Source organism: Notechis scutatus, chromosome 1, assembly GCF_049901735.1.
Source record: "Notechis scutatus isolate UNSWTSFEM ecotype Mainland chromosome 1, rNotScu1.2, whole genome shotgun sequence".
Taxonomy (NCBI): domain Eukaryota; kingdom Metazoa; phylum Chordata; class Lepidosauria; order Squamata; family Elapidae; genus Notechis; species Notechis scutatus.
Genome location: NC_142009.1, coordinates 298,918,418 through 298,945,749, shown reverse-complemented (window position 1 = coordinate 298,945,749; position 27,332 = coordinate 298,918,418). Strand labels below are relative to the sequence as shown.

Here is a 27,332-nt window from a genome sequence, read left to right as displayed (position 1 = left end):
CAACAAACAGGCACCATTACTTGTTTTAGAAGAAACTCTGCTTGGTGGCCTTCAAAAAAAATATGGTGAGCTAAAATGCACATTATATTAAGAACATTATTTCAAACTATAGAAGCTTCATATGTGTGCAAAATATATCTCTGTACCTGAAATTCGAGTTACAGATTGGAATTGCACTGTAAGAGAGAACTTAAATTTTTCTTCCCTATTTTAGTTATCTTCAAAAATAAATTTATGAAAACACCCCTTGGTGACTAATAAGTCCATTGTAGACTCAGGCATATGCTGGTTTTTCTTAGGACTGTAAGTCTAGAATTGGATTAGTCCTAAACTGAATGCTATGTCCTGCCCCCTCCTGACAGGCCAAGATATATATAGAAACTCTAACCTAAGTGCTAGTATGCTTTTAATGAAACATGTGGTTGGCCTATAGCCATTCATATAGCACTGGTATAGTATTGCAAAAGCCTTAGAATGTGGAGACCAGCAACTTCACATAATGCTGATGTTATCATTTCTTTGTGACTTCTATGCAGTGCTGTTCCTGTGTTCACCCAGATGCATGTTAGATTTTCAGAAAGTGCTCTCCAGGGTGCTGTAGTCTTTCTCCAGGCTGGCAAGACCTGCCAGCTCAGTAAAGTGCAGTAGAGGAAAAAGGAGAAAGAGGAGGAGTCCCTGCTTCAGCATGCAGATGTTTAGTAGCAATTTGTGCTATGATGTAACGTCTGCCCTTGTAGCATTCTCCTATTTATTGCTCTCTCAAGTGACACTTGTAAAACGTCCACCTGAGCAAGCCTTACAGTATGTTCTTTATTGTACTTGTAGTAAGGTTATTTGAGTCCCCCACTCTCTCCCTCCCCGCCTCTCTCCAGCTATCCTTGACCATCCTACAAATGTGGAGGTGCTTGACAAGGTCCATGTTAAGTTGTATCTTAAACAGTGTCTTCTGATGGAATTCCAAAGTGTGCCTTCTCCTTTACAGTACACGTGCTATTTCCCCCATTCCCCCCAAGATCTGGCTGGTCCCAAGTGTGCCATTAGCCTTTTAAGACTAGTACTGGGCTAGGAAGATATATGAATTCATGGTGTGTGTGTGTGTGTATGTGTGTGTGTATGTGAAATGCCATGTTTTATTTCCAATGCAGTATACTGCATTTGTTTTTTTTTATTGTTGCATTTATTTTATCTCTGCTAGCCATCCAGAGTTGCTCTGCAAGTGGGTGGCCATATAAATTGAACGAAGGAAGGAATATTGCTGCTGTTGTCCTTGGCAACTCATTTTGCTATGACAAATTTATGGAAATCTGAAATTTATGAAATTCTGAGTACTTTCAGAATTTAAGGAAATTATTATGTCACCTATTATCAAAATACTATTTCTGAACTGCAGGAGGGTTTGGTGACCAATACTTTATAGGAGGAGGTAGAAAGAATTATAGAAATGGCTAGTTAACATCGTAAGTCGAATTCTCTGTTCAACAATTCTTTATTTATTAAATTTGTTTATACATTTCGCTGCAAGGTGACTCTCTTACTTGCATTTGAATCTGAATTAAAGCACTTCTGACAAATGTTTGTCCTTCATTGGTAGAACCTCCATTGGTACTTGGTTCCAATTTGTTCTTACAAAGTTTTTGCTAACATTAAATTGGTAGCAAAATCTGTCTTTCTGTTTCTTAAAGCATAATTCTATATCGCTATATTTGTCCTATATTTCTGTGTATATTAAGAGAAGGCAGGCCTTTTGTATGACACTTATTCGGCTATTTGCCATTAAATTCTCCTAGGTCGCTTTTTCTTAAGGCTAAATCTTTCTCTTTGTAGGGCTTAAATTTTCTGTTCTTTATTATCCTTATTGATCTTCTCTGAAGCTGTTCCAGTTTATCCAAATCTTTCTTAAATTGTAAAGTTTGGGGGACAGTCTGATAAGTATAATTAATAGGGTGTGTCAAAAATAGATAAGAAATAGATGGAATATTTTCTTATCTCTAGAAAATCTGATTAAAATGTAAGAGGTAGACAATTAGATAATATTTTTAGAAGAGCAGACACTGATAAAGAACTTTGATGAGAATTTTGTAATCCATCCATCATGTTTCCACCATGACATTCAGTACTGTGTTTGGTCACCTTTTTGGGTCCTTAATTAACCTGTTCTGCTTAATTTCAGGAAAGCTACTGCATCTTTGCTGTGATTCTCAATTTGTGCAACTCCTTATTGTTGATTTGTCATATTAAGAAATCTGTTAACTTACTCTTTAGAAATACATTTTATGAATCCTATCTCCAGAACTGTGTTTTTAGAAAACTAGTATTAATAGCACTATGTTGTATTGTTTTTTTTAAATAGTTCTATATGTTGCATACAGATGCAGCTGATTGATCAGTCATCAACTTAGAAAGAATCATTATGAATAATAAAACAACTTGCTTCTAATGGGCAAACATAGTTAAGCATGTAAGGAGTTATAACAGCCAAATTTGTGTACGGATGACATGGAGTCAAATTTAATGATTATTTGATATAATTAATTCATTGTCTGCACTTTTAAGCCTATTGTGTACCAGCTGTTGTGCATTGAAGGCAGTATCAGCTTCATGTCCTATTTGTGCATTTACAGAGACATTTGAGTAGCTGCTTTTGGCAACTGACAGATGGAAGAGGTGTTTTTTCTTTAAAAAAAAAAAATCTGGTTCTCCCTGGATTCTCATATAATTGGGACTGAGTGGAATAGGACTAAAACCTAAACTAGATCAAAACATTAAAGGCTTGGACATGTATATGTATTATTTGGTTTCTTCATTATTTCAATTCTTCTTCAGTATCTCCATTGAGACTGGTGATTTTGATCCAAACTGAGTGGTGTGAAAGTTCTGTCAGAAATGTTTATTTTCTTATGCATGATACCTCACTGCAGACAGATATGTAGTAATGAACTAGCCTGTGTTTCTTTCTGATGCGAAGGCTGTCTATCTGCCGGCCTGCCTATCTATTTGTCTGTCTGTCTAGCCATCCATCTACAGCAGGGGTGTCAAACACGATTTCATCAAGGGGCACATCAGGGTTGTGTTTGACCTCAGGGGCTGGGGGGCATGGCCAGTGGGCATGGGCAGCTCAACATCGCTCATGCCAGGGGTGGCCCAAGTGCTCTGCCAGTGAAAATGGGCTCCCAAGCTCTGTTTTTGACTGTGATAGCTTCCTGCAACCCTCTGCAAGTGAAAACGGGCCCTCCCAAGCTCCATTTTCGCTGGCAGAGACACCGTGGGCTGGTCCTTCGTTGTTTCCATGGTGACACCATGGGACAGGTCTCAGCACCCCATGGGCCGGATCTGGCCCGTGGGCCTTGAGTTTGACACCCCTGATCTACAGTATCTTGCTTACTGTTATTGTTTGAATTACTGTTTTCCACAAAAACAGTTACAAAAAATCTGCAAACTAGGTTTTTTTTAAACTCTACTTCAAGCTAATTAGGACCCATTTTAGTCCAAGAAATATTAATTACTGGAGTTTCAATTATAGCTATGTCAGCTGTTTAAAAATTAAACAAGAGTGTGTTATGAGACACTAGATGATAAGGGACAGAAATAGTTCATTGAAACATTGTTTTAATGTGGCAATTTAGGGTACTCATCTGAAATAACTCTTGACTGATGTGACATTTAAGTTTTGTTGCCACATGGCTCTCTTGACTCCAAAGAGGAGAATCATACAACAAAAAGTATCTTTGTTACATGAGTCTATCCAGACCTTACATGATAACTTATCTTTTGGGGAATGAAAACGATTATTTTGAAAAGATAAAATTATTAGGAAATACTTAGCTAGCTGTAGAGTCACTGAGTATGTTTGGAAAAAATTAGCTAAATACATGGAGAGACAAAAGAGGCCCCATCATAAAACTCAAACTGGATTTTTGGTATTTAAATATAATGGAAAAGGTTTTTTTCTCTCCTCTTTCCATTTAAATAGATACTTTGCACCCTGGCCTCATTTAGTGATCACAATCATCACGATCTTTTAACGACCCATAAATCCTTCCGGGTGGAGTCTGGCCAACTGAATGGAGCTGAGTGTTTACTGGCCGGATGCCTTTCCTGTCACCAATGCAGAGCTATATTCAGCAGATATATTCATATCGTGCCCAGAGAGAGAAATACCTGCCTCTACCTAGGATCAAACTCATAGCCTCTGGATTGTGAGGCAAGAGCTCCACCTCTAGGCCACCGCACCCTTTATTTAGTGACCACAATGTGTTCCTTAAATTAGAAGCAGAAAGGTTGTTCAGTGAACATGTAACAAAGAAAGAGTAAGACAGTGACACTGTAAAGATTGCTGCTTGCTGCCATCTCATTCAGATGAATTTTCTCATACAGTGTCCTGTGTCTGACCCATTTTTCTTTTTATAGTCCCCTCACAGGTAAGAGAGAGTGCTTAAAAAAGCTCTCTCTCCAGAGCTGCTTTTCTCCACAGTGTAGTTTGTCCCTAAAAAGTGCTAACCTCAAGTTGACAGGCTCTACTCTGTGACCTTAATTAGTTGGTTATAATGATGCCTGAAACTGACCAGACCTTAATCATTTTTACATTGATGGCTTTTGTTGTTAGATGCCCTAAATTTGGTCATACTTGCACACATTGGTTGGAAAATGATTTTTTTTAAAAAAAACTACTGTCATATTTTGAATGGTTGCTAAATGAGATAGCTACTAAGAGAGAAGTGGCTATTAACCTACTTACCTTTTAGATAGCTTTTCAAATCTTGATCACCATCATGATTAAGGCATATAAACATTAAGCCATGCTGTGGTGTACTTCAGTTTGACATAATGTGATGGAAAAAATAAGCCAATTTTGATTTATTTGATAAACCATGCTTAAGAGACCATGGTTTAGCAAGATTCATAAATCAAGCCTATATATTGATATATAATTGTCAATCCAGAATCTGTGGGAGGGTTTGGGGCTTTGAAAACTATTGTTTTGATATCTATAAACTTGGTTAGGTTTACTTCCATGCAAAATAAGAAGAATTGTGCTTGAACAGGTCTCAGATCCACTAAGCTGAGCCCTCAAGTCCCAGTTTCAATGTTGCCTGGAAAAACCAAATGATTCCTGGCCGTTTTGTACAAGGTATTTATGGCAGTGAGCACATAGATGACTTCGGCATTTAAAGTTCTAGAGTCATACATCATTGGGGACTTCCATTCCTTGCTCAGATGGATTAGTAATAAAACACAATTTGCACATTTGGGGTTCAGGTTTGCTTATTTTCAGAGAGAAAGTTAACCAAATGTATTGGTACTAATAGCAGTATTTGTTGCAAAGTGCTGGCATATTACTGAATTTAGCAGTGCTAACACTGCATTAGAGAATTCACTTCAGGGAAATGGAGCAGCTGTTCTTATAGTTTATCTAGATGAACTGCATCTTCTTACTGTTATGAGGCTATTAAAGTGCAAATGATCTCATCATGGCAGAAGGAAAAAGTTTCTCCACGCTGCCTTCAGATGTACCTTAGTTTGCAGTACAATTATTCTAGAATTAGGAAATTCTATAAGATAACTTGTTGCATTTCCTATTGCCACAATTCAGTAATTTTTTAAAAAAAGAAGATTAGATTCTGTAGTGGGCATTTTAATTGGATCTTTAACTATCAATTTGCAAACATAATGACAGAGCGGAAATGGAGCTAAGACAAAAGGGCATTAGCACCTTTCTCTTTCAGCATTCAATTAAAAAGCTAAGCTAACCAAATTGTACTCCTTTAAGTTTGGTTCTTTTCTATTTTATGTATTTTTATTTTTGTACATATTATTTCATGTATTAGGTACTGTTTCTATGTCAGCAGTCTTCTGAGAATTCAAGTTAGTACCGTATATGCCGGCGTATAAGACGACCCGGCGTATAAGACGACCCGGCGTATAAGACGACCCCCCAACATTTCCACTCAAAATATAGTTTGTTATATACTCGCCCCCTCTTCCGCACGCCTTCCACTTTTGCACTTTTTTTTTTTTGAGGCACTTTTGTCTACCGTGGAAACGAATCCCGTGAAGCTGAAAGGAGCAGCCAGCCTTCTCCCAGCTCCCAAGGAAACGAGGCTCGCACCGCCCGGGCTCCGCTGAGGTATCCGGCTGGGGCTGTCAGGAGTTGTTACCGCTGGCGCGGCTCGCGCGGCTCCAGTCCCGCGTTGCCTCGGGAAGGGAAAGGCAAAAGGAAGAGCTGCGGCAGCGCTTTGCAATGGCAGCAGCGGCTCCTGGTTTTGCCTTTCCCTTCCCGAGGCAACGCGGGACTGGAGCCGCGCGGAGCCGCGCCAGCGGTAACAACTCCTGACAGCCCCAGCCGGATACCTCAGCGGAGCTCGGGCGGTGCGAGCCTCGTTTCCTTGGGAGCTGGGAGAAGGCTGGCTGCTTCTTTCGGCTTCACGGGATTCGTTTCCACGGTGCGCAAAAGTGCCTCAGCCGCGGGCAGCCGCAGTGCTTCCCAATTACTATTTGCCGGCGTATAAGATGACCCGGCATATAAGACGACCCCCCCAATTGGAGGCATCTTTTTCAGGGCAAAAAAGTCATCTTATACGCCGGCAAATACGGTATATATGTAGTCCCTTCTAATCCAATCCGTATGGCAACCCATTGGGATAGATTGTTTTAGAAATAAAGCTGGTGAGGCAGGGACTGGCAATTTTCAAGTTAGAGAGAACCACTATGTCAACCTAAATCAGGTTTCTGTAAATAAAACAAAAAAATCACAGCCTGAAGAGGCTATAGTAGTTTCAGCACGTATCAGCCTACTTAAAGTACTTGAGAAAGCTTTAATCACCTAAAATAATTTCCCACAACCTGGTGCCTTCCAGGTACATTGGGAATATCTTTCATATCAATTTCAGTTGATATGACCATGCTAGTTATGAATGCTGGGAAATAGTAACAACACATCTGGAGTTCACTGAGCTAACTTAATACTTTCTAAAGAATATAATGCTTCTCTTGTGCTTTACTATATAAGGACTAATAAACAAAATCAGCACTATTTATTCTCTGTTAATAATTTACTATAAAATATGCAGTGAGCAATTTCAAAGAGTAATTTTTTATGCTAGATTGAAGATTGTACCAGGTTTCCAGTTTGGGAACAGAAAGCAATCTGCCAGGAATGCAAAAATGCATAGATAGACACATTGTGATTGTTATGTCCAGAATATTAGAAGTAAATAATTAATTTTCATTAAATGAGACTATCCAGTTGTAATGTGGCCAATCACTTTTATTATTTATTTCGTGACAGGCATCTACAGAGGTGTATATCAATCACTGATATACAAATGTATATATGATATGTGGACAATACAACTTAAAAGATAAAATGTTGTTAATCACCATCTTGAAAAAGCAACAGAACACTTTGAAGAATTCCAGAATATATTTTAAGCTGCTCATTGGTCATGTAATAAAAAACAGCAAAGTATATTAAAAAAAGAATGGTGGTCTGTACCTCCTTATGAATTCAGAACAATGAAGATGTAGAATGCATTCACAGTGCAAGCCTTACTGAAAACTGTTCTTATGGGAGATTTAATTTGGAGTATTTCAAATTAAATTATCTTTTTCTTTGGAAACTGTACGTCTATTGATGAGGCCTAAAATTAAAGTTAGTTCTCAACCTACATCCATTCGTTTAGTGATAGTTCGAAGTTACAACGGCACTGAAAAAAGTGACATGAGCATTTTTCACACTTACAACTGTTGCGGCACCCCTGTGTTCACATGATCAAAATTTAGATGCTTGCCAACTGGGATATAATTTATGACAGTTTCAATGTCCTGGATTCATATGATCAGCTTTTGGGACTTTCTGACAAGCAAAGTCAATGGAGAAGTCAGATTCGCTTAACAACATGTTATTAACTTAACAATGACAGTGATTCACTTAAAAACTGTGGCAAGAAAGGTCATAAAACAGGGCAAAATTTATTTAACAACTGTTTTCTTAGCAACAGAAATGTTGGGCTCAATTGTGTTTGTAAATCAAAGAATACCTGTACACTTCCCTTTTTAGCTGGAACTGACATTACTGAGGAATATTCAGCTTGTGATCAACTAATATCTCAAGCTTCCAAGGAAGTTAGAATTTTAGTTGGTCATAAGTTGGTCATAATGTCAGCTAGAAAGGGAAATAGCCAGTGGTGAGATTCTTCCAGTTTCTCTACTGGTTCAGTTATCGCGCACTTCGCGTGTGTGTGCATGCAGCTTTCCAAACACCAGCTGAGGGTCTTCTGCACCAATCAGCTGAGAGGATAAAGAACAGAAAAGCACAGGGGCAAATGGGAGGGCTGATCCTGCACTTTTCTCTTCTTTCTCCTCTCAGCTGCTTGTCGGAGCTGAACCGGTAGCATTTCACCACTGGAAATAGCAGTGGCATTTAGACCTATATACCACTTCATGGTGCTTTCAGCAGATCCCCAATGTTTCTGGATTTGTGGGCTGGTGTGGGGGGGGAGAGGGGATGATTCTGTATGAACGGCCAACAAGCACATCCTCGCACAGCTCCATTTGCATGAGAGGCTTGCCCGCATGAATGCCGCTCCCTCAAATGGAGTTTGCACATGCTTGGCCGCTGCTTGTGCAAATGAGGATGCGTGTGCGCGCTTGCCAGCCATTTCTGCAGCCCAGTTGCAAATCCCTCATGGACCACAGGTTAGGGACCCCTACTTTATAGCACTCTCTGAGCGATCTACAGAGTCAGCTTATTGCTCCCAACAACCTGAGTTCTCTCATTTTACTGATCTCAGAAGGATGAAATCTGAATCAACTTTGAACCCTTCAGGATCAAACTCCTGGCTATTGCATTCTAACCACTGTGCCACCAATTTGAGGCTACATCACTAGATGTATAGTTTCCAAAATAAGGAAAATAATAGTACTACCATAGTCTACTTTGATCAGAACTCACATTGAGAAATGTTGTAGTTCTAATTACTATGCATGGATTGGGTCATTGCATGTTTAACTTAAATTCAGGTGATGATGTGTTTGGAAAGTTGGTTGTGGGGGAGGGGAGACTGAAGAAATAGAATGTTTAACTTTGAGTGGAAATGGTAGAGGAAAGTATAAGACCTATTTCGAAATGTTTAAAGGGATATCACTTAGCAGAAGCCCAAAACCTGTTTGGTATCATCAAAGAAGACAAGGAAGAATGGTCTCAATTTACAGGATTTTTTTGTCAAAAAACCCCAACAACAACACTTCCTAACCACAAGAGTAATTTAACAGTGCAACCAGTGAATAATAGAACTGATAAGTTCCTCCTTCTCTGGATATATCTGCAGGGTGTGGGGGCAAAATAGGCAAGATGGCAGAAGTTTTGTAGTGGACCAATGCACATTCAAAAGGGACAGGCTGGCATCGTGAAGCTGCATTAGCCATTTTGCTGATTTGGACTGCCTCCTGTTCCCAGAGGCTGCTAAAATTTTCAAACAGAAGCTGGGCAGCCACTGAACACAATTCTGATTCTCTTATACATTTGTTGTTGTAGCTCACTACTATATGACATGGCTTTTGTAAAAGTGTGCCATTCATAGAATTGGCTTGATCCATATCTGCTTAAGCTTCAGTTATATTTTCATATTTTTCATTGGGACCAGTATTTAATGACCTTTAACTCCAGCTGACATTTTAGTTTTAATATCTCTGTCCTTAGCAGCAGCTTTTTATTGTTTTAATGTATGATTTTTTTTAATGACTGTATTATTTTATTTAGGTTATGTAGATAAGTAATTTCTAAACACCCAAACTAAAATGAACTAAGCTGATAAGGCTACAGAAACTGACATTTCAAATGGCTTGTTTCTAGCTCCTTAATGTTTCAATGCAGCATTCTCTCTAAACAAACAGGAACATACCTCTCCCCAGTGACATCATCTGTGGCATAACACCTGGCAAAGTCTCCTTTGAGGCATGACAATCAGCCAATTTAAAGTGTGTGTTGCATAAACTGAGATTTGTTACCATGTTTAATTAGAGAGCTTAAAACATTTCACTAAGGCTTAACAAACAAACTCAAAGTAGGGAAAGCTATACTGGAAAAGCAGATTCTTAAGAAACCTCTATTTTTTGGACTCAGAAAAAGTGGAAAGCACAAGTTCTGAGTGCCAGTGAGGGCTATGCAATAATTTGAATTAGAAGAGGAAAGAATCACATAGATGTCTGGGTATCCGCCCTTGGAAGTTCCTTAAACAAGAGTCCACTGGAATTGGGTGGCCAATAATTTAGATAAATTAATAAAATAAAAAGTCCTTTCTTGGGATCCTACAGTCAGTCTAGAGTGCTATTAGTGAAGACAACTGTATATGTGGTAGTTTTATTCCATGGATGCAAACTTGTAGAATCTAGGGAATTACTTTAGATTGAGTAGTTCATTTAGTTCAATATTGTTGACACTGAGTGGCAGAAGTCTTTTTAGAGCCCAACCTGAAGTTGCCAAGGGCAGAATTTGTTGTCTGCTTTGCTTCCATTCTTGTTGGGCCTACATGTTGCTTACAGTTGGTTGCAATTTTCTATGCCTGAAAAGTGTTCCTTACTTCAGGTTTTGCTATGATATGCCCAAAATTCTTAAATGTTGATACAGTACTACTTACATGATCATATTTTACTGAGTGCTAATTATTAGTAATGGGTGAAGTCTAAGTAATCTGTTTAAATAATGTTTTAAATTATTTAGTTCATTTCCCCAAGCATCCATAAAATTTAGCAATGGAAGTATCTTTCATTTACCTATTGTAAGATTGGGAATACAATTTATACTTTTGTGAATAAAAACATTGTTTGAAATATTTTTTTACAGATTGGAACATTTATTTTATTCTGGTTATTACCACAGTTCACCTCACATGATATGCTTAGTAATCGCTCTACCGTATGAGGAAGACAGGCCTGCTGTGCCTGTATATAAATAAATACAAAACTGAGTTCATCTGTTTATTTTCAAAATACAAAGAATTAAATGGCATTCAAGAATAACAAGTACTATTTTCTTTTATTACAACTAACTGAGGAGTAGTTACTGAGAAGTAGGATCACTGGTCAAGGAGCTGTAATCTGCCATGGATTAGGAATATGATCCAACATGTACAAAATTCAATTTAGACTTTTGAAACTGTTTTATTCCTAGTTCTGAAGGAATATCATTATTCAGATTGTAAGTAATCATAGTTTCTGTTCTAACATACTGAGAAAAATGTTTTAATTTTCATTGATTTGGATCTTTTTCATGAAATCAATTAGAACCTCCATTCAGTAAGAGAACCCAGGCTGCTCCTTATTCTCCATTATGTTATCCTCTATATCTCTCTGCCTGTTCTTTCAGTCTTTCTGAAAACAGAGTAATAGACAGAGGCAAAAACCAAGCCTCATAAACGTAAGTAGGGATATATAAATTTTTCAAATTCATGTAATTTCAAATTCAAAACACCTCATTTTGGGATTGGAAAGTCCATAACAGCTATTTGGGTGGAATGGGTGGAATTTTGATGATTTTGAAAGAATTTTGAGCTTGAAATGGGTTGTTTTCTACTCAGAATAGTTAAAACGATTTTGTAGAACTCTGCTGTTGTATCTCGTTTACTTTTAGTTGAAGAACCATCTACAGTAGTACTACTATTTATAAACATTCTTTTGCATAGTCCTTAAAACATCAGTCCTTCTATATTTTCATTTTGGGGCAGGCTGAACTTGAGAAGGCAGCTACACTATTCTTAACTATTGTACCACATTAGCTCTTGAGGGCAAAAGAAGAGCAGCTTTAAGAATTTTGGCTTCAGGCCCAAAGATACTGGCGGAGAGTCAAAAAAATGGTTGGAGGAAATAACAGCTGAGCAGATTGAATTAGGGATATTCAATAGACAACTCCCCAAAAAAGCCAAATGTATAATATTACACATACTTACTGCAGCTAGATTAGCTTTTGCACAGTGTTGGAAACAAGCCGATATTCCAACAGAGGAAATGACTATTCAGAAAATAGTAAGCTGTGCAGAAATGGATAAATTGACCCTAGCACTTAAGGATAAAGAATCATCAGAATATTACAAGAGCTGGGAATGTTGGTATGATTGGATAGAACAAAGATAGATAATATAATAGTAAGCATTATTAAACTGTAAAGGAGGTAGTAACTATATACTCGCATTAAGATTTAATTGTAAATATGACACCAATAATGATAACAAATAAGGAACCACAAACTGTCGATAATGGAATTAACTTTTATTCGTTTTTTTTGTTTTGTTTTCTCTATTTTTCTATGTTGTGTATGTGTTTGTTCATTTATTTTAACTGTATATTCAATAAAGTTTGTTTGTTTGTTTGTTTAAAAAGAATTTTAGCTTCAGATCTAGGGCATTTATTCCAAGTCTGTGATAGAATAGAAACAACATCGCTATATTGCCACTTTGCATTATTTTTCAGCCAACAGTTAATTAGAAAATTGTCTCTTAATTTGAGGGAAAACAGTTTGAGCTATGGTCACTCCCCATCCTTGGTGATTAATTGCCACTTCCCAGGAGGTGGAATTTCAATCAGAGAGAAACAGTAAGTGTGTGCGGGTATAGATTCTCTAGTCCAAATCCCATTTTAAAACCTTGCATCCAGTTAAAGTTTCCTCAGAAAATGTTTATTAACTCTCTAATGCAAGACCATATGCATTATATTTACCAAGGATTTATTATGGAGGTACTGAGGCTACCCAGTCTACTTCATATTGTATAGGAATTAACATAGATAATTTTCCATGAACTTGAAAAACTGTTATCACTAACAATAACTATATTTATATAGCAGCAGCTGAAAATATAAAACGGTTAGATTTAACACAGCAATTTTGTTTTCTATTTCAGTGATTGTGCCGGCAACTGTTCCCTCAGGTTGTGTTCCTAACACCAATAAGACTAATATACCCAAGCCAGCACCACGACTCTCTATTTCATCTCCTCGGGCAACTGTGATTGCCAGTATGGAAACACCCTCACAGGGTTTGCAGACAGTCATGAAGTGGAAAACAGTGGTAGCCATTTTCTTTGTGGTAGTGGCCTATCTGGTTACAGGGGGTCTTGTGTTTCGTGCTTTGGAACAGCCAGAAGAAAGCAGTCAGAAAATCAGAATTGCCAATGATAAAGCAGAATTCCTCCAAGAAAACAACTGTGTATCCCAGCAGGAGTTGGAAGCATTGATTAAGGTGAGAATATCAGAACAGATACCATATATTGGGAAATTTGTTTTTAATAAATCTAAATGAGGTATAATAAAAAAATTGTTTCCTGTGCTGCATGTTTTTGTCTCTCTTCTATTTTGTTGTTGTTAGAAGGAGCTCCGAAGTCTCTGCTTTTGATTTTAAGAGAAGGGCTGATGTTTCCAGTAAATGTTATTTAAATATGGCTACCCAGGGGTGGGATTCTACCAGTTCAGACCGGTTCTATAGAACTGGTTGTTACGATTCTGCACAGTTTGGAGAACCGGCAAATTGCACCCATGGCTGGTCCCGCCCCTCTCTGCCTGCCCCACCCCTCCCCACCCAATCAGTCCTTATCACGCATGCGCAACATTGTGTGTATGCCCAAGATCGCTGACTGTGTTCTCCCCTGCCCTGTCACTCCTTAAGGTATTACTTTTTTTTGTTCCCCTCCCAACGATCAGCTGTTCTGACGATCAGGTCTTACTGCTTCACCCAGGAGGCTTCCCTGAGGCCCAGGAGGCAAAAAGGGGTGTGCAAGGGTGTGTGATGCATGCTGCCTCTATGCTCCATTTTTTGCCTTTCTGGGCCCCAGGGAAGCCTTCTGGGAACAAAAATGCCCCCCCCCCCCGAGGCTTTCCTGAGGTCCAGGAAGCAAAAAAAATGGAGGGGGGTGTGTGCTGCAAAAAAGAAGAAGAAGAAGCCGTGCTCACCCAGTCACATGGCCATGCCCACCTATCCACGCCCACCTATCCATGCCCACAGACCAGTTGTTAAAAAATTTGAAACCCACTCCTTTGGCTACCTAACCATTTGAGATTGAAGATTCCTTTTGAACCCTGTGCAACATGTTAGGAGCTGCACATGGGTCTGGCAAAGAGAGAGTATGGAAAAGGCAATCAGAAAATTATCTTGGATGCTAAGTCCACATGGTTTCTTTTTCACTTTCTGCTTCTCTAATAGTGCTTCATGCTCACATTCTAATTGCAGCAGATAACTGTATTGTTCTGTTTACCACTTAACTTTGTGAAAGTAGCAATTATGGCTTGGAAAATTATCTCCATCAGGATGTCCTGAGAGGAAGAAAAGCATGGAGGATAGATCTTTCTCTCTTCATCAACTGGCAGAAGAATCCTATGTCTCCTGCAGTGATAGATAGAGCAAGTTTTTGGAGTGAGCAACTATACATCTGATGGGTTAAAGAGAAATAGCCAGAATGATATGTCTGAGAAAAAGAATACTGGAAATTGTATAAGGCTGACTACAATGTGAATAGTACAATAGGGTGAAGCTATACTGTTGTCCAAGAATCATTGAGTTGAAAGGACTATTTACACCACTAAGTCCAGTTCCTAGATCAATGAAGGAAGACTGGTCCAAGTTCCTCCCCAACCTCCTCACTGTCCGAGTCTGCTGTCAGCTCTGCTGAATGAAAATTTTCAACTGAATGAAAATTTCCAGTTTAATCTCTGAATCTGAATTCAGCACATGAGAAGCAATCTAAGGCCATTATGATCTGACAGCAACATTTAGATGATATAAAATATATTTCAACATCTTGCTATGAGGACTTTAATTTCTGAATTAAAGTTGATTACAGTTAATCATACAGTTAATCATTAGGCCAGTACAACTGACAAAGCAAAAACACACATACACAAAATCTCAAATACATGTATAATTTCACGCTATTTTAAATTGTGAAGAAATATTGCCAATGTTTGTTTACTTGTTTCTACTCTATACTAAACAATGCTGCAGTCAGGATTGTTATTTAATTGGTCCTCTGAGCGACATTTGGTCTTCTGAGAGAAATCAGTCAGACCTGACTTTGCTGCCAAAAGAGGAATATGACATAACTTTTACAATAGCTTAAGTGCAATTATTATATGTTAGCATTTTAGTTACCTTTCATGATGCTTATAGTAGGAAATAAAGCATGGAAAATGACTTCATACTGAGTAATGTATATTGCAGTTGCCTGAAATACATGTTTTACATTTTCTTTTAAAGGCAATCTATATATTTTTTTTCTTAAGTCAGTTGTACATTCAGTTGAAAAGGGAAAATGTTCAGTTTAAACTGAACATACGTTCAGTTTGTGTATGCTTATATTTTTCCTTCCAGACAAGGGGGAAATATAATCCTTGCAATAAAGAGGAGGTCTGGCATGAATATTCTATCCGAAGCCATTCAGAGTCTGCAAAAGAGCCTCAGTTAGAGGCATTTCTGCTATATTCTTATTAGGTTGTAGAAATAATTATCAGGGTTAATAAGCCTGAGTTTATTTTTGGACATCTATAAAAATTAATAAAAACTATCTTGGTGGCATTTGTCCTAAACTCTAATTGTCCCAAATCTTCTGGAAGTTGCACCAGAAGGCAAGAGATGACAGATACAAATATTGAGAAGGAAGAGATGAAGATGCGAGAGGAAAAGCTGTCTGTCTTCCTGCCTGCCTGCCTGCCTGCCTGCCTGCCTGTCTGTCTGTCTGTCTGTCTATCTATCTGTGTGGTGGCCTAGAGGTGGAAATCACCTCACAATCAGGAGGCTGTGAATTCGATCCTAGGTAGAGGCTAATATTGGGAATAGACTCTCCTGCTCGAGCAGTGGGTTAGACTAGATGACCTCCATCATTCCTGACATCTTCAGGAAGTTTTGGATATATGGTAATCTTAAAATGTTTCCTATATAGCAATAGGGGTTTAGATTAGAAAATGCTACTATTATTACTGCTAATAAAGTATTGGCAATGTCCCTTTGGTTTCAGATGTCTTGGGCATAACAGTCATTACCCATAAAAATTGCCTGTCTATGCTGATTTGGGAGATAGAAACTTCGACTAAAAATTACAAATCAGAGAATGATGTATCCTTAATGTGGATATCCAAGACATTTTACCTGAGCATAACATCTTAACGTCGTACAATTGGAAAAACCTATTTAGGCCACTGAGTAAGCCCCCTGCTTAGGGCTTGAATTCAATTATAGCCAGAGCTCAGCTTGATCATATCCAGCTAAAGAAGCCAATGACCTTTCTGGATAATTGTTCCTGGTCCCCCACTACCCTTGCATTATTGTATCCTGAGCTATATACAGTATTGTGATTCTGCTTTGGATCAAGCATGGAGCATTTTATCCTGTCCTTTCACTTCAGTCTGTTAAAGAATGATCTTTTTGCTAACGAAAAGGCAGGCTGTTTCATTGTAAAAGCCAGATATTCTAAACAATGTTCAACTCAGGGGAATTCGCTTTTGTCCTAGGCATTTTAGGGGCCCTCGTGGGAATTGTTTTTTGAAAAGTAAAATGTCAGAAAGTGTATGTTTCTGGAACGGATTTTAGACAAGTAAAGAGGCAAATGAGAGTAGCTGCTAAAAATAGATAAGAAGCAGAGATTCTACATGGAAAATGACTCTCAAACTGGCCATCTGGGTTAAATGTGTGGAATGAATAGAATTTAAAGAATCAATCACTTTGCAGTTTACAGGTGAAACTCGAAAAATTAGAATGTCGTGCAAAAGTTCATTTATTTCAGTAATGCAACTTAAAAGGTGAAACTAATATATGGGATAGACTCATTACATGCAAAGCAAGATAGTTCAAGCTGTGATTTGTCATAATTATGATGATTATGGCTTATAGCTCATGAAAACCCCAAATCCACAATCTGAGAAAATTAGAATATCACATGCAATCAATAAAACAAGGATTTACATAGAACAATATCGGACCTCTGAAAAGTATAAGCATGCATATGTACTCAGTACTTGGTTTGGGCCCCTTTTGCAGCAATTACTGCCTCAATGCGGCGTGGCATGGAAGCTATCAGCCTGTGGCACTGCTGAGGTGTTATGGAAGACCAGGATGCTTCAATAGCGGCCTTCAGCTCTTCTGCATTGTTCGGTCTCATGTCTCTCATCTTTCTCTTGGCAATGCCCCATAGATTCTGTATGGGGTTCAGGTCAGGCGAGATTGCTGGCCAATCAAGCACAGTAATCCCTCGGTCATTGAACCAGGTTTTGGTGCTTTTGGCAGAGTGGGCAGGTGCCAAGTCCTGCTGGAAAATGAAGTCAGCATCCCCATAAAGCTTGTATGCGGAAGGAAGCATGAAGTGCTCCAAAATCTCCTGGTAGATGGCTGCATTCACCCTGGACTTAATGAAGCACAGTGGACCAACACCAGCAGATGACATGGCTCCCCAAATCAACACAGACTGTGGAAACTTCACACTGGACTTCAAGCATCTTGCAGTGTGTGCCTCTCCATTCTTCCTCCAGACTCTGGGTCCTTGGTTTCCAAATGCAATGCAAAAGTTACTCTCATCAGAAAAGAGGACTTTGGACCACTGAGCAACAGACCAGTTCTGTTTTTCTTTAGCCCAGGTAAGATGCTTCTGACGTTGTTTGTTGTTCAGGAGTGGCTTGACAAGAGGAATACGACATTTGAAGCCCATGTCCAGGATCCGTCTGTGTGTGGTGGCTCTTGAAGCACTGACTCCAGCCTCAGTCCACTCCTTGTGAAAGTCCCCAACACTTTTGAATGGCCTTTTCCTGACAATCTCCAGGCTGTGGTCATCCCTGCTGCTTGTGCACCTTTTTCTTCCACACTTTTCCCTTCCACATAACTTTCTATTAATGTGCTTTGATACAGCACTTTGGGAACATCCAGCTTCTTTTGCAATTACCTTTTGAGGCTTTCCCTCCTTATGGAGGGTGTCAATGATGGTTTTCTGCACAACTGTCAGGTCAGCGGTCTTTCCCATAATTGTGATTCCTACTGAACCAGACTAAGAGACCATTTAAAGGCTCAGGAACCCTTTGCAGGAGTTATGGCTTAATTAGCTGATTAGAGTGGGACACTTTGAGCCTAAAATATTGAACCTTTTCCCAATATTCTAATTTTCTGAGATTGTGGATTTGGGGTTTTCATGAGCTATAAGCCATAATCATCTCAATTATGCCACATCATGGCTTGAACTATTTTGCTTTGCATGTAATGAGTCTATCTCATATAATAGGTTCACCTTTTAAGTTGCATTACTGAAATAAATGAACTTTTGCACGATATTCTAATTTTTTGAGTTTCACCTGTATATCGATATGGATTTTTAAAATTAGTGTCTCTTTGTAATGGGCATAGTAATATTCGCCATTGCACCACATGCTATCTGCCTAAGAAAAACAAAAGTTTAAAAGAATAAAGTTAAGAGACAGAAGAACATTTTCCTCACACGATGATGATCTAAAATCATGCATTTATTGTTCCATTTAAGTAAGTGTTTTGTTCACATCCTGGAGTTTGCTTTCAATGTTCAGTTCTACCTGTTAATGTTCCTCAGAAAGTCAGTATAAAATTCCTTTGAATCTGCTAATGAACAAATATCAAACTGTTCCCATATATAGCAGGTCAGATTTTAGCATAGTTCTCTAGGTTCAGCAAAGATGAACCAAGAAGAAAAATATTCCGGAACAGATCTGAAAAATGTATGTTCATTGTACATTCTAATTTGTGATAATGCTGGGGCCTTGCTAATTAGTAAGTATTCCCTACAGTTGTTGAGCTTTTGTGTATTCTTAACAGATTTTATCAGATTAACAGAGTTGGAAGGGACCTTGTAGGTCATCTAGTCCAACCCTTCACCCAAGCAGGAGACTCTATACCATTTCTGACAAATGTCAGTCCAATCTTTTCTTAAGAGTGAGAAAATTCTACACAGGACAAGCTTGAATCTCATGTTTCTCTCCAGTTTCTGAAGTACTGTTCACTTTATATAAGTGCAAATGTTTCCTAGATACACATAACTTTGGTATTATTTTCACTTTTCATGTGCTGCAGTGACAGTTTATTTCAGTAACCTGGAACAATAGCTACTTTTTTGTTTTTTTTTTTTTTGTTTTTTTTTTTTTTTTTTTTTTTTTTTTTTTTTTTTTTTTTTTTGGTTTTTTTTTTTTTTTTTTTTTTTTCCTTTTTTTTTTTTTTTTTTTTTTTTTTGGTTTTTCGTTCCTTTTTTTTTTTTTTTTTTTTTTTTTTTGGGGGGTTTTTTTTTTCCTTGGGGTGGGGGGGGGGGGGTTTTTCCTTTTCTCTCCCTCCCCCGCGCTCTTCCTTTTTTTTTTTTTTTTTGTTCGAAACATTAGCAGAGTATATAGGTAAATCATTTTTCCAAGGGTCTACTTTTTCCTAGACAAATCTTTTGATTCTCTTAATTTATTTACTTCCTGTAATCAACTTTTAGTTCTGATGTCTGTTGCTAAATATACTGCCAAACACATTCCCTTATTAAAAGCCCTTAATAAAACCACCAATGTGCTTTCTTTTCTGGTAGGATTAGGTTATCTTTGCTGAGCAAGACATATTGTGTGCCATTGCCATTTCATCTTAGCATGGCACCACAATTGGACTTCTTGTTCATTTCATGCATGAAAACCCATTTGTGAAACGAATATAAAAAATATTTAGCAAGAAAAACTTACAAACGCAGGATTCTTGGCCTGGGAGAAGAGCTTTATGTCAGTTCCTGGCCAAAAGAAAAACAAGATAAAAAATAAATTGCATTGCTGATGTGGTAACAAAGGTAAGGTGCAACCCAAAACGTTTGTACATAAGCTTTTGAAAGATAATTGGTAATAGTAAAGTTCTTGATTCATTTTTTGCAAACGTCAATAGCAGTCATAAACTCTTGCCTAGATTACTGAAATATGGTGCATGTGGAACTAAATTTGAAGACAATGAAATAACTTCTGTTGGCAGCATTTTCTGTTATGTATTTGTTAACCACATTTTTACACCAGCCAAATAGTCTCATAAATGTCACTTGAGATAACTAAATGCAGTATGCCATTAAGTTGTGCACAGCTTTAATAGGTCACCACTTGTTTACTTGTTTTCACACCAACAGAAGTAATGTGGGTAATTAATTGGCCACAAAGGAAGATGATTTTTTTTTAATTGCATAAGTCGTCTTCCTATATAGGATTTTTACAGGTCTGGTTTGTTATTTCCATTTTAAAAAAGATGTTCTTATAAACTGTGTCCCAGCATAAGTGTGTGTGTGTGTGTGTGTGTGTGTGTGTGTGAGAGAGAGAGAGAGAGAGAGAGAGAGAGAGAGAGAGAATGAAAAAGATGATTACAAGTACAAAACAGCAGTATAAAAAGGACTTCAGCACTGCATTTATTTTCCAAGGGAGGGAAGTTTTGCACTGAAACAACATCAACATCCTACATAGAAAAGAAAGAAGACCTTAAGCAGATTATGCACTCTTCATGCCTTGTTTCCTCTGCTTGGGAAAAAAAAAAGCTTTTGGAGAATTTGAATTTTCTAGATTACTGAGGACCATGCAGAAGAAAATGGCTTAGAAATCAGATGCCCAAGGGAGAAAAGCCTGGATAGCAGGGACGTTCAGTGAGGAGGCCAACCGTGTCAAAATTGGGAGCACAAGTGTGTGTGAATGAAGTCCTGTCTTGTTTCGTGCATGTAATGCATGCTAGTATGTCAAAAAGGGGTCAATTTTCAGTTACCATATTTCACCCTCCATTTTGACAATGTGGACACTCCTGAACAGATGAGAGTGGCTAGGGAAAATGCTCTAGTGTCTAGTCTGTTTGAAAATGTTAATTTGAAAATTTAAGTTAGCATTCAAAGAGAATATATAACTGGCATGCATGTGATACAAGACTTATTTATCTGTTGCATTTCTACATTCAGGTAGAAAAAAATCTCTTGGGAATTCCAGATTCCTGTTTCTTGAATCCTGAATGCACATTAGAATATTACATATACCTGTAGTTGGGAAGCAGAAGCAGTCAATAATATGTTGACTTGCAAGGCAATCCCTAGAGTATCTGGATTGTCTTCCTATATACATTAGAAGTAAGCAAGAATGAATGCAAAATTATATTGATTTGTTATGTATCATGGCAAGGTTGGCAGAACCGTGCTTGCAAAGGATGAGAGGCAGCAGTGAGCAAAATTTGAAAAGTGCAACACTTTGTGCTATGAAAAGAATGTGCAAACCAGGTTTCTGTTCTTCAGGTTACTGAGTAACATATGAATATGAGGAAAAAAGTTTATTGTAAACTTGTCAATTTAGAAGAAATAGATGAGGAAGCAAAGAGTTTTGAATTATGGAATGACTATGACTGCATGACTATGTTAAATGTAATAAGAATGTTATATGGTAGAAAGAAAGTATATGATAATTAAATTGAATGCATTGGAAATGTTGAACAGAGAGTATGATAAGAATGTGTGATATTTCCTTTATATTTTATTATAGTTATGGATAAAAGTATAAGATATCCTATACTTTTATATAAGATGGTTGTGGTGATGGTAGATGTTTGTTGATTGAGGACATAAATGCACATGCAGCTGTGTTGTATACTAAGATTGAACTATTTGCAGTGAATGTTAAACCACATGACAAACTGAGGAGTGAAAATCGAAGTATCAAAGTAGCTGAGAGAGAAAATGGAGCAAATAATTCTGTGTTGTATATAAAAGCTGAAAAGTTAGAGCAGAATTAACTTTTGTTAAAGTTAATTGTTGTGTTAAGGTGCTGGTAAAAAAGTAATGTGTGATATATTGTGGGGAATGAATGTTTCAAAAGATGCAAAATTTGCCATGCATGAAGAGATGGTTTAGCCCACTTTATAAGAAGTGATTTACAAATCACAGATTCCAAAAATTCTTTCTATCAACTTAGAGACAGAGGGTATACTAGAGTTTATACTCTTAACAATGGTAACTGTCACCATATTAGAGAAGGTTTGAATAGGAAGGTTGACATAAGAAGATACACAGGATAGTATGCATCTTAAATACACACACAGATAACTTCTTTTCTTTGGCTTCTATATCTTGCAAAATGCAGCATCTTGCATCTTCTTGAGATGTATCCATGTAAATCAGTGCATTACCGGGAACCCATGGTGTTTGAAGGAATCTGTTTTATTTTATAGTTAAAAATGTTACAGCTACACAACTCCAATGGACTCTGGGAGAAGCTTTGACTCAGTGATAGAGGAATACGGCTGTGCATGTAGAAATTGTGTGGGACATCTTGTATCAGAGAGGCCAAGTAGTAAACAATGGGTAATTTTTTTTAATTGCCTGGAACTTTAGAGAAAAGCATTGGCAGAAAACACTGTTAATATAGCAAGGTATTTTGTTCAGCTACAATATATTCTGCTCTCAATTTGCTTTTAATTTTTTTTTTGTAGCGGGTTATGAATGCTACCAGTGCAGGAGTCAACCCTGTTGGAGATTCTTCTAATAGCAGCAGCCACTGGGACCTAGGAAGTGCCTTTTTCTTTGCAGGAACTGTCATTACTACTATAGGTATCTATTTATGCATTTTTATTAATTTATATTTCTGAATGAGTCTGTCTTGTTATGACCAGTTATGGGGAAAACAGGCCTTATGTAGCCTATTAACTACTACTTTCGGAGGAGGTCTGAAGTATGGAGCCCAATCACAGAGTCTGAATCAATAAATAAAAGGCACCCCACCAATAAAATGAATTAATCAGGAATAAAACTATAGAATATTTTAACAGGTGTAGCAATTAACATTGAATAATAGCCAGTAGCCAAAGAGGGCAAAGTAAGGAGACTCCCAAGAACATGGCATAACATAACACATAGCTTGAAAGAATAATGGGAGTGACTCAGCTGACAGTGAAAAAAAATGATTTAAAATAGGTTTATTTGACTGTCAGCTGCTTTGCTGAATTTCTTCACAAATAGAATCAGAACAGTCAGCAGAGGTTACTGCAAGCCTTCATTCTGTTTTGTGCATAAATGAGCACTTTACACACACACACTCACACACAAGCCATATTGCCTAATTTACCTTTGGAAATAATAGAAAGCAGCTGTTCTGTCTCACCTTTCCTCTTTCCCAAAATATGAAAGAGTACAAAGTCACACCAACACAGGCAGGCAAGCTGGCTCGGACTTCACAGAGTTAATTCTTTGGAACTGATAATATTCTTGGCATTCCCACATGTCCTGCCTGCCAAGTCCGAACTGATAAAGTTTTACTCACAGAAAAGCACAAGGCAGTCCACAAAAATAGTCATTCACGAAGAAAATCTGAAGTAAGGTTAAACTTTGTCCCGTACAAAGTTTCAGGAGAAAACACACCCACTTTTATCCCCTGTGGGGTGTGGCTCAATGACTCAGCTCACTCTCTGACCCTCTCACGCCTCCTACATTGCTGCTCATGTTTCTCCCTACGACGCTGCTTAGGATTGAGCCAACGCTCTTCCTCTTTACTCCCTGTCAGGGGCTGCTTCGATATGCCTTCCTCCTGATTAATCTCAGGCTGTTCCCCTCCATTGTCTGATGGAACCTGAGGCATTATCAGGGAGGAAGGTCCTGGGGAGGAAGGCATTCCCAGTTCCTCCTCCTCATCTTCCAGGTCCTCTTCCTCTGACAGCATAGGCTCGGGAATCGGGGCCACAACAGCAGCATTTTTTTTTTAACAAAGCCAAAGCTCTTATAATTCAGCCCCACTATTTAAGACTAGCAAGTGATTGTTCCAGAAATAAAACCGAACTGTTGTTCATTTGAGATACAGAAGGACTGCTGTTGTGTGATGATGTTTAGCTGTTTCATTTGATAATAGTTTTCTTTTGCGTTCCTCACCAGTTGAATCAGAACCTTGTTCACTGGCAGATGTTTGCAATTTTAGAATAGCTGTATTTAAGTGATGTAAAAAAATTGTTTCTTAAAAAAGAGTGCATGCAGGCACACCCCTCTTTCAAGTGAGTCACATGTAAGAGCAAAGGCAGATCTACCAGTGAATGGGGACTGTATTTCAAATGCAGGAGAGGCATTCTCCCAACTGACAGATTTAATGATGAATAAAGATTCCAGAGCTGGAGCTGTAGGCTTACAAAGCAAATAAGTGTAAGAAGCACCCAACTTGGGTGGAGCAAAGATCTATCAAGCTGAACATCTGGTTCCCTACAGTGATCAACCAGCTGCATCCAGAGTAGCAGCAAAGTTATTCACATATTATAATTATAGAGGAATTTAGAAATAAATGACTTCAATCTGTATTGAAGCAAAGCTTACTGAATTATCTGCAGTAGTCCTGTCTGTCTGGTTGCAAAGTTGGGTCTTCCTTTGATAAAGGAAGAGAGCCCTTGTTGTTTGTGTTGAGGTGAGGAGGAATTCAAAAGTTCATTATCATTGCATATAATTAAGTCCTAAATAGATTAGATGGCACAAGTCTTTCTCACGTCAGCTAAATTGTGAAAAAGAAGGAACTTTTACTAACTTGTGATGAGTTCGGATTTTAATTTTAAAAAGTTACGCAGCTGTGTTGATGTGCATTGGACAGCAAACTGTGGCTGAGCTATTTAAATGAGATCTAAGCATGATTTTTTAAAAAGATAATTATTGGATAATGTAAGCGAATTAACTATAACAGTAAGGAGTTACTAATAATAAACATCACATAAAAAAGAAAATGGGCTCAAATTGAAAGGAAAAAGTGCGGGCTCTGAACAAGGTGGCTGAAGAAATAGATTTGGGGGGCTTGGGATATACTCTCTACCATCTGCCAGTTCAATTCACTGGAATGTTCCTTGGATCACAGTTAAACAAAGAGATACCTCAAACATCCTCAAATGCAGGACTGCCACACAGGCCAATATTTTTCAGATAGCAGCAATAATGCCTGAACAACATGCTAATTGCTGTTTTACAGTTCTCTGTGTTACAGAACAATGGCAATATGGTATAATAGAAAATTAATTTCATTAAAACAGCTTTGGCCTTCCTTCCTTCCTTCCTTCCTTCCTTCCTTCCTTCCTTCCTTCCTCATTAATATTGTATTTGTCAAAACATTGAAGAAACAGAATAAATTGTTACATGAAAGAAGCAAAAAGATAGAAAGAAATGTAATGGATAAAGAATAAAATAAATACATCAGTAAATAAATCTAGGATAAATCTAATAAATCTAGGATTTACAAAACAGAATCAAAGTATTCTGTTACTGTAAAAAAATAAAAATGAAAATAATCATTAAAAAAAACCCAAAGCACAGAACAAAGAGTTGGAAGGGACCTTGGAGGTCTTCCAGTCAAACCCCTTGCTCAAGCAGGTGGCCCTATACCATTTCAGGCAAATGACTTTCCAGTTTCTTCTTAAAAACCTCTAGTGATAGAGCACTATAACTTCTGAAGGCAAGTCATTTCATTGGTTAATTATTCTCACTGTCAAGAAATTTTTCCTTAGTTCTAGGTTGTTTCTGTCCTTGATTAGTTCCCATCCATTGCTTCTTGTCTTGCCTTCTGGTGCTTTGGAAAATAGGTTGACTCTTCTTTGTGGCATGTTATCATGGCACCTCTAGCAGGTTCTGACCAGTTCTGGAGAACCGGTAGCGGAAATTTTCTGACTGGAGATTTTACAGTATCCTTCCCCTGCCAGGCCTCCAGGCCACGCCCACAGAACTGGTAGTACAAAAAAAAATTGAATCCCACCACTGCCTCTAGACTTCTTTTCACTAGACTAGATTTACCCAATTTCTGCAACCTTCATATATTTTAGCCCCCAGCCTTCTAAACATCTGTTCTTCTCTGCACTCTTTCCAGAGTCTGAACATGTTTTTTATATTGTGGCAACCAATATTGGACCAAAACAATTATGATCAGATTTATAATTAATAAACTAAAAGCAAATGACTAAGTTTATTATATCACAAGAAATAACTAAAGATCTCAACACAATTCTAAGTATGATATAAATATTGCTATGACGGTTGTTTGTCATTGTTCCAAAACATAATTAAGTACGGTAAGAAGCAAAAAAGGGAGAGAGTGAGGAAAGAAAAAGAATCAAATATAAAAATAAGACCCTAAAAAAATCAATCCAAATGGTAAGAAACAACATAGTTCTAAAATCCTTTCCATTGTATCTCAGTGATGATTGCCTCAAAATATTTATAAAAATTGAAATTACTTTTAATTATTGTCTTTCTGTCAAATATTTTAAAAACCATAAATGTCTGAGTTTGCCTTCCTGAGTGGCATATAACATAAAAGAGAACGATTCTTAATTGTACTGGTATGTTACATATGTGCAGAAGATAGATGTTGAGCTTTGCTAGGCATATAGTATCAAAATTCTAGTTGACTATAAGTGGCAGAAAAGAGTCACTGTTTTGAATTTCTTTGCTGCCATCTACTTGGTCATCCAGATTTTGGAAACCCAAATACAGCAACTCTAATTTTTATACACATCTCCATTACTGTTTTCCCAAATGCTACTAGAAAATAATGATGGATGTTATAACTGCAAAATCATTTCTGGATATTATTACAGCATTTGCATGTTAAGTGCTTATATTTCCAAACCAAACGTAGGCAACCAATCTTTAATAATGTCTGGCTAGGGGATTCTTTACAGATTGCAGTACATATTTTAAGTTATAAAATATTGATTACAGCTTATACTTTTTAAAGAGCACAATCAAACATTAAATCCAAATCTTGAACGTAAAGATATGTATTGTCTCATATTTAACAGTTCAACTTGTACCACCTGTTTAGCCTATTCACAATTTGCTGTGAATATTTTGTTTTAGTTTTGTTTATTGAATGTGAATTTTAAAAAAGCTACCAGCCATTACTATTACTTTATAGCAAGCTAAGTTTCATCTTCTTGTTGAAGTTCTAAATCAGAGGTGGTATTCAGCAGGTTCTGACCCATTCTGGAGAACTGGTAATGGAAATTTTGAGTACTTCGGAGAACTGGTGGTAACTTTCCCCCAGGACTGGGGAGGGAATGGAGATTTTGCAGTATCCTTCCCCTGGAGTAGGGTGGGAATGGAAATCCTTCCCCTGCCACACCCACCAAGCCACGCCCACAGAACCGGTAGTAATTTTTTTTGAATCCAACTACTGTTCCAAATGATACTAAACGTTTATGAATCCATCATTGTAAATATATCCTTATGAAGTGCTAGAAATTTCACCATATAGCTCATTAGCCATAGACACACAGGCACACAAATCCCAATCTGCTTTGTTTTGTCAGCAGGGACACAGTCTATAATCCCCTTTCCCCCCTTCATTTAGTCTTCTGGAGTGTATAGCTG

The 27,332-nt window shown here is 37.8% G+C and overlaps 1 protein-coding gene across 1 annotated transcript in view; it reads left to right on the top strand.

The window, feature by feature from the left end:
* The window catches only part of KCNK10 (potassium two pore domain channel subfamily K member 10), a 57,191-nt gene that overhangs the window by 11,939 nt on the left and 17,920 nt on the right, over positions 1 to 27,332 (top strand). The window contains exons 2-3 of the mRNA XM_026679148.2: positions 12,891 to 13,228; positions 22,442 to 22,559. Of these exons, the coding sequence (XP_026534933.2) occupies positions 12,891 to 13,228; positions 22,442 to 22,559 (456 nt within the window). The remainder of the gene's footprint in view (positions 1 to 12,890; positions 13,229 to 22,441; positions 22,560 to 27,332) is intronic.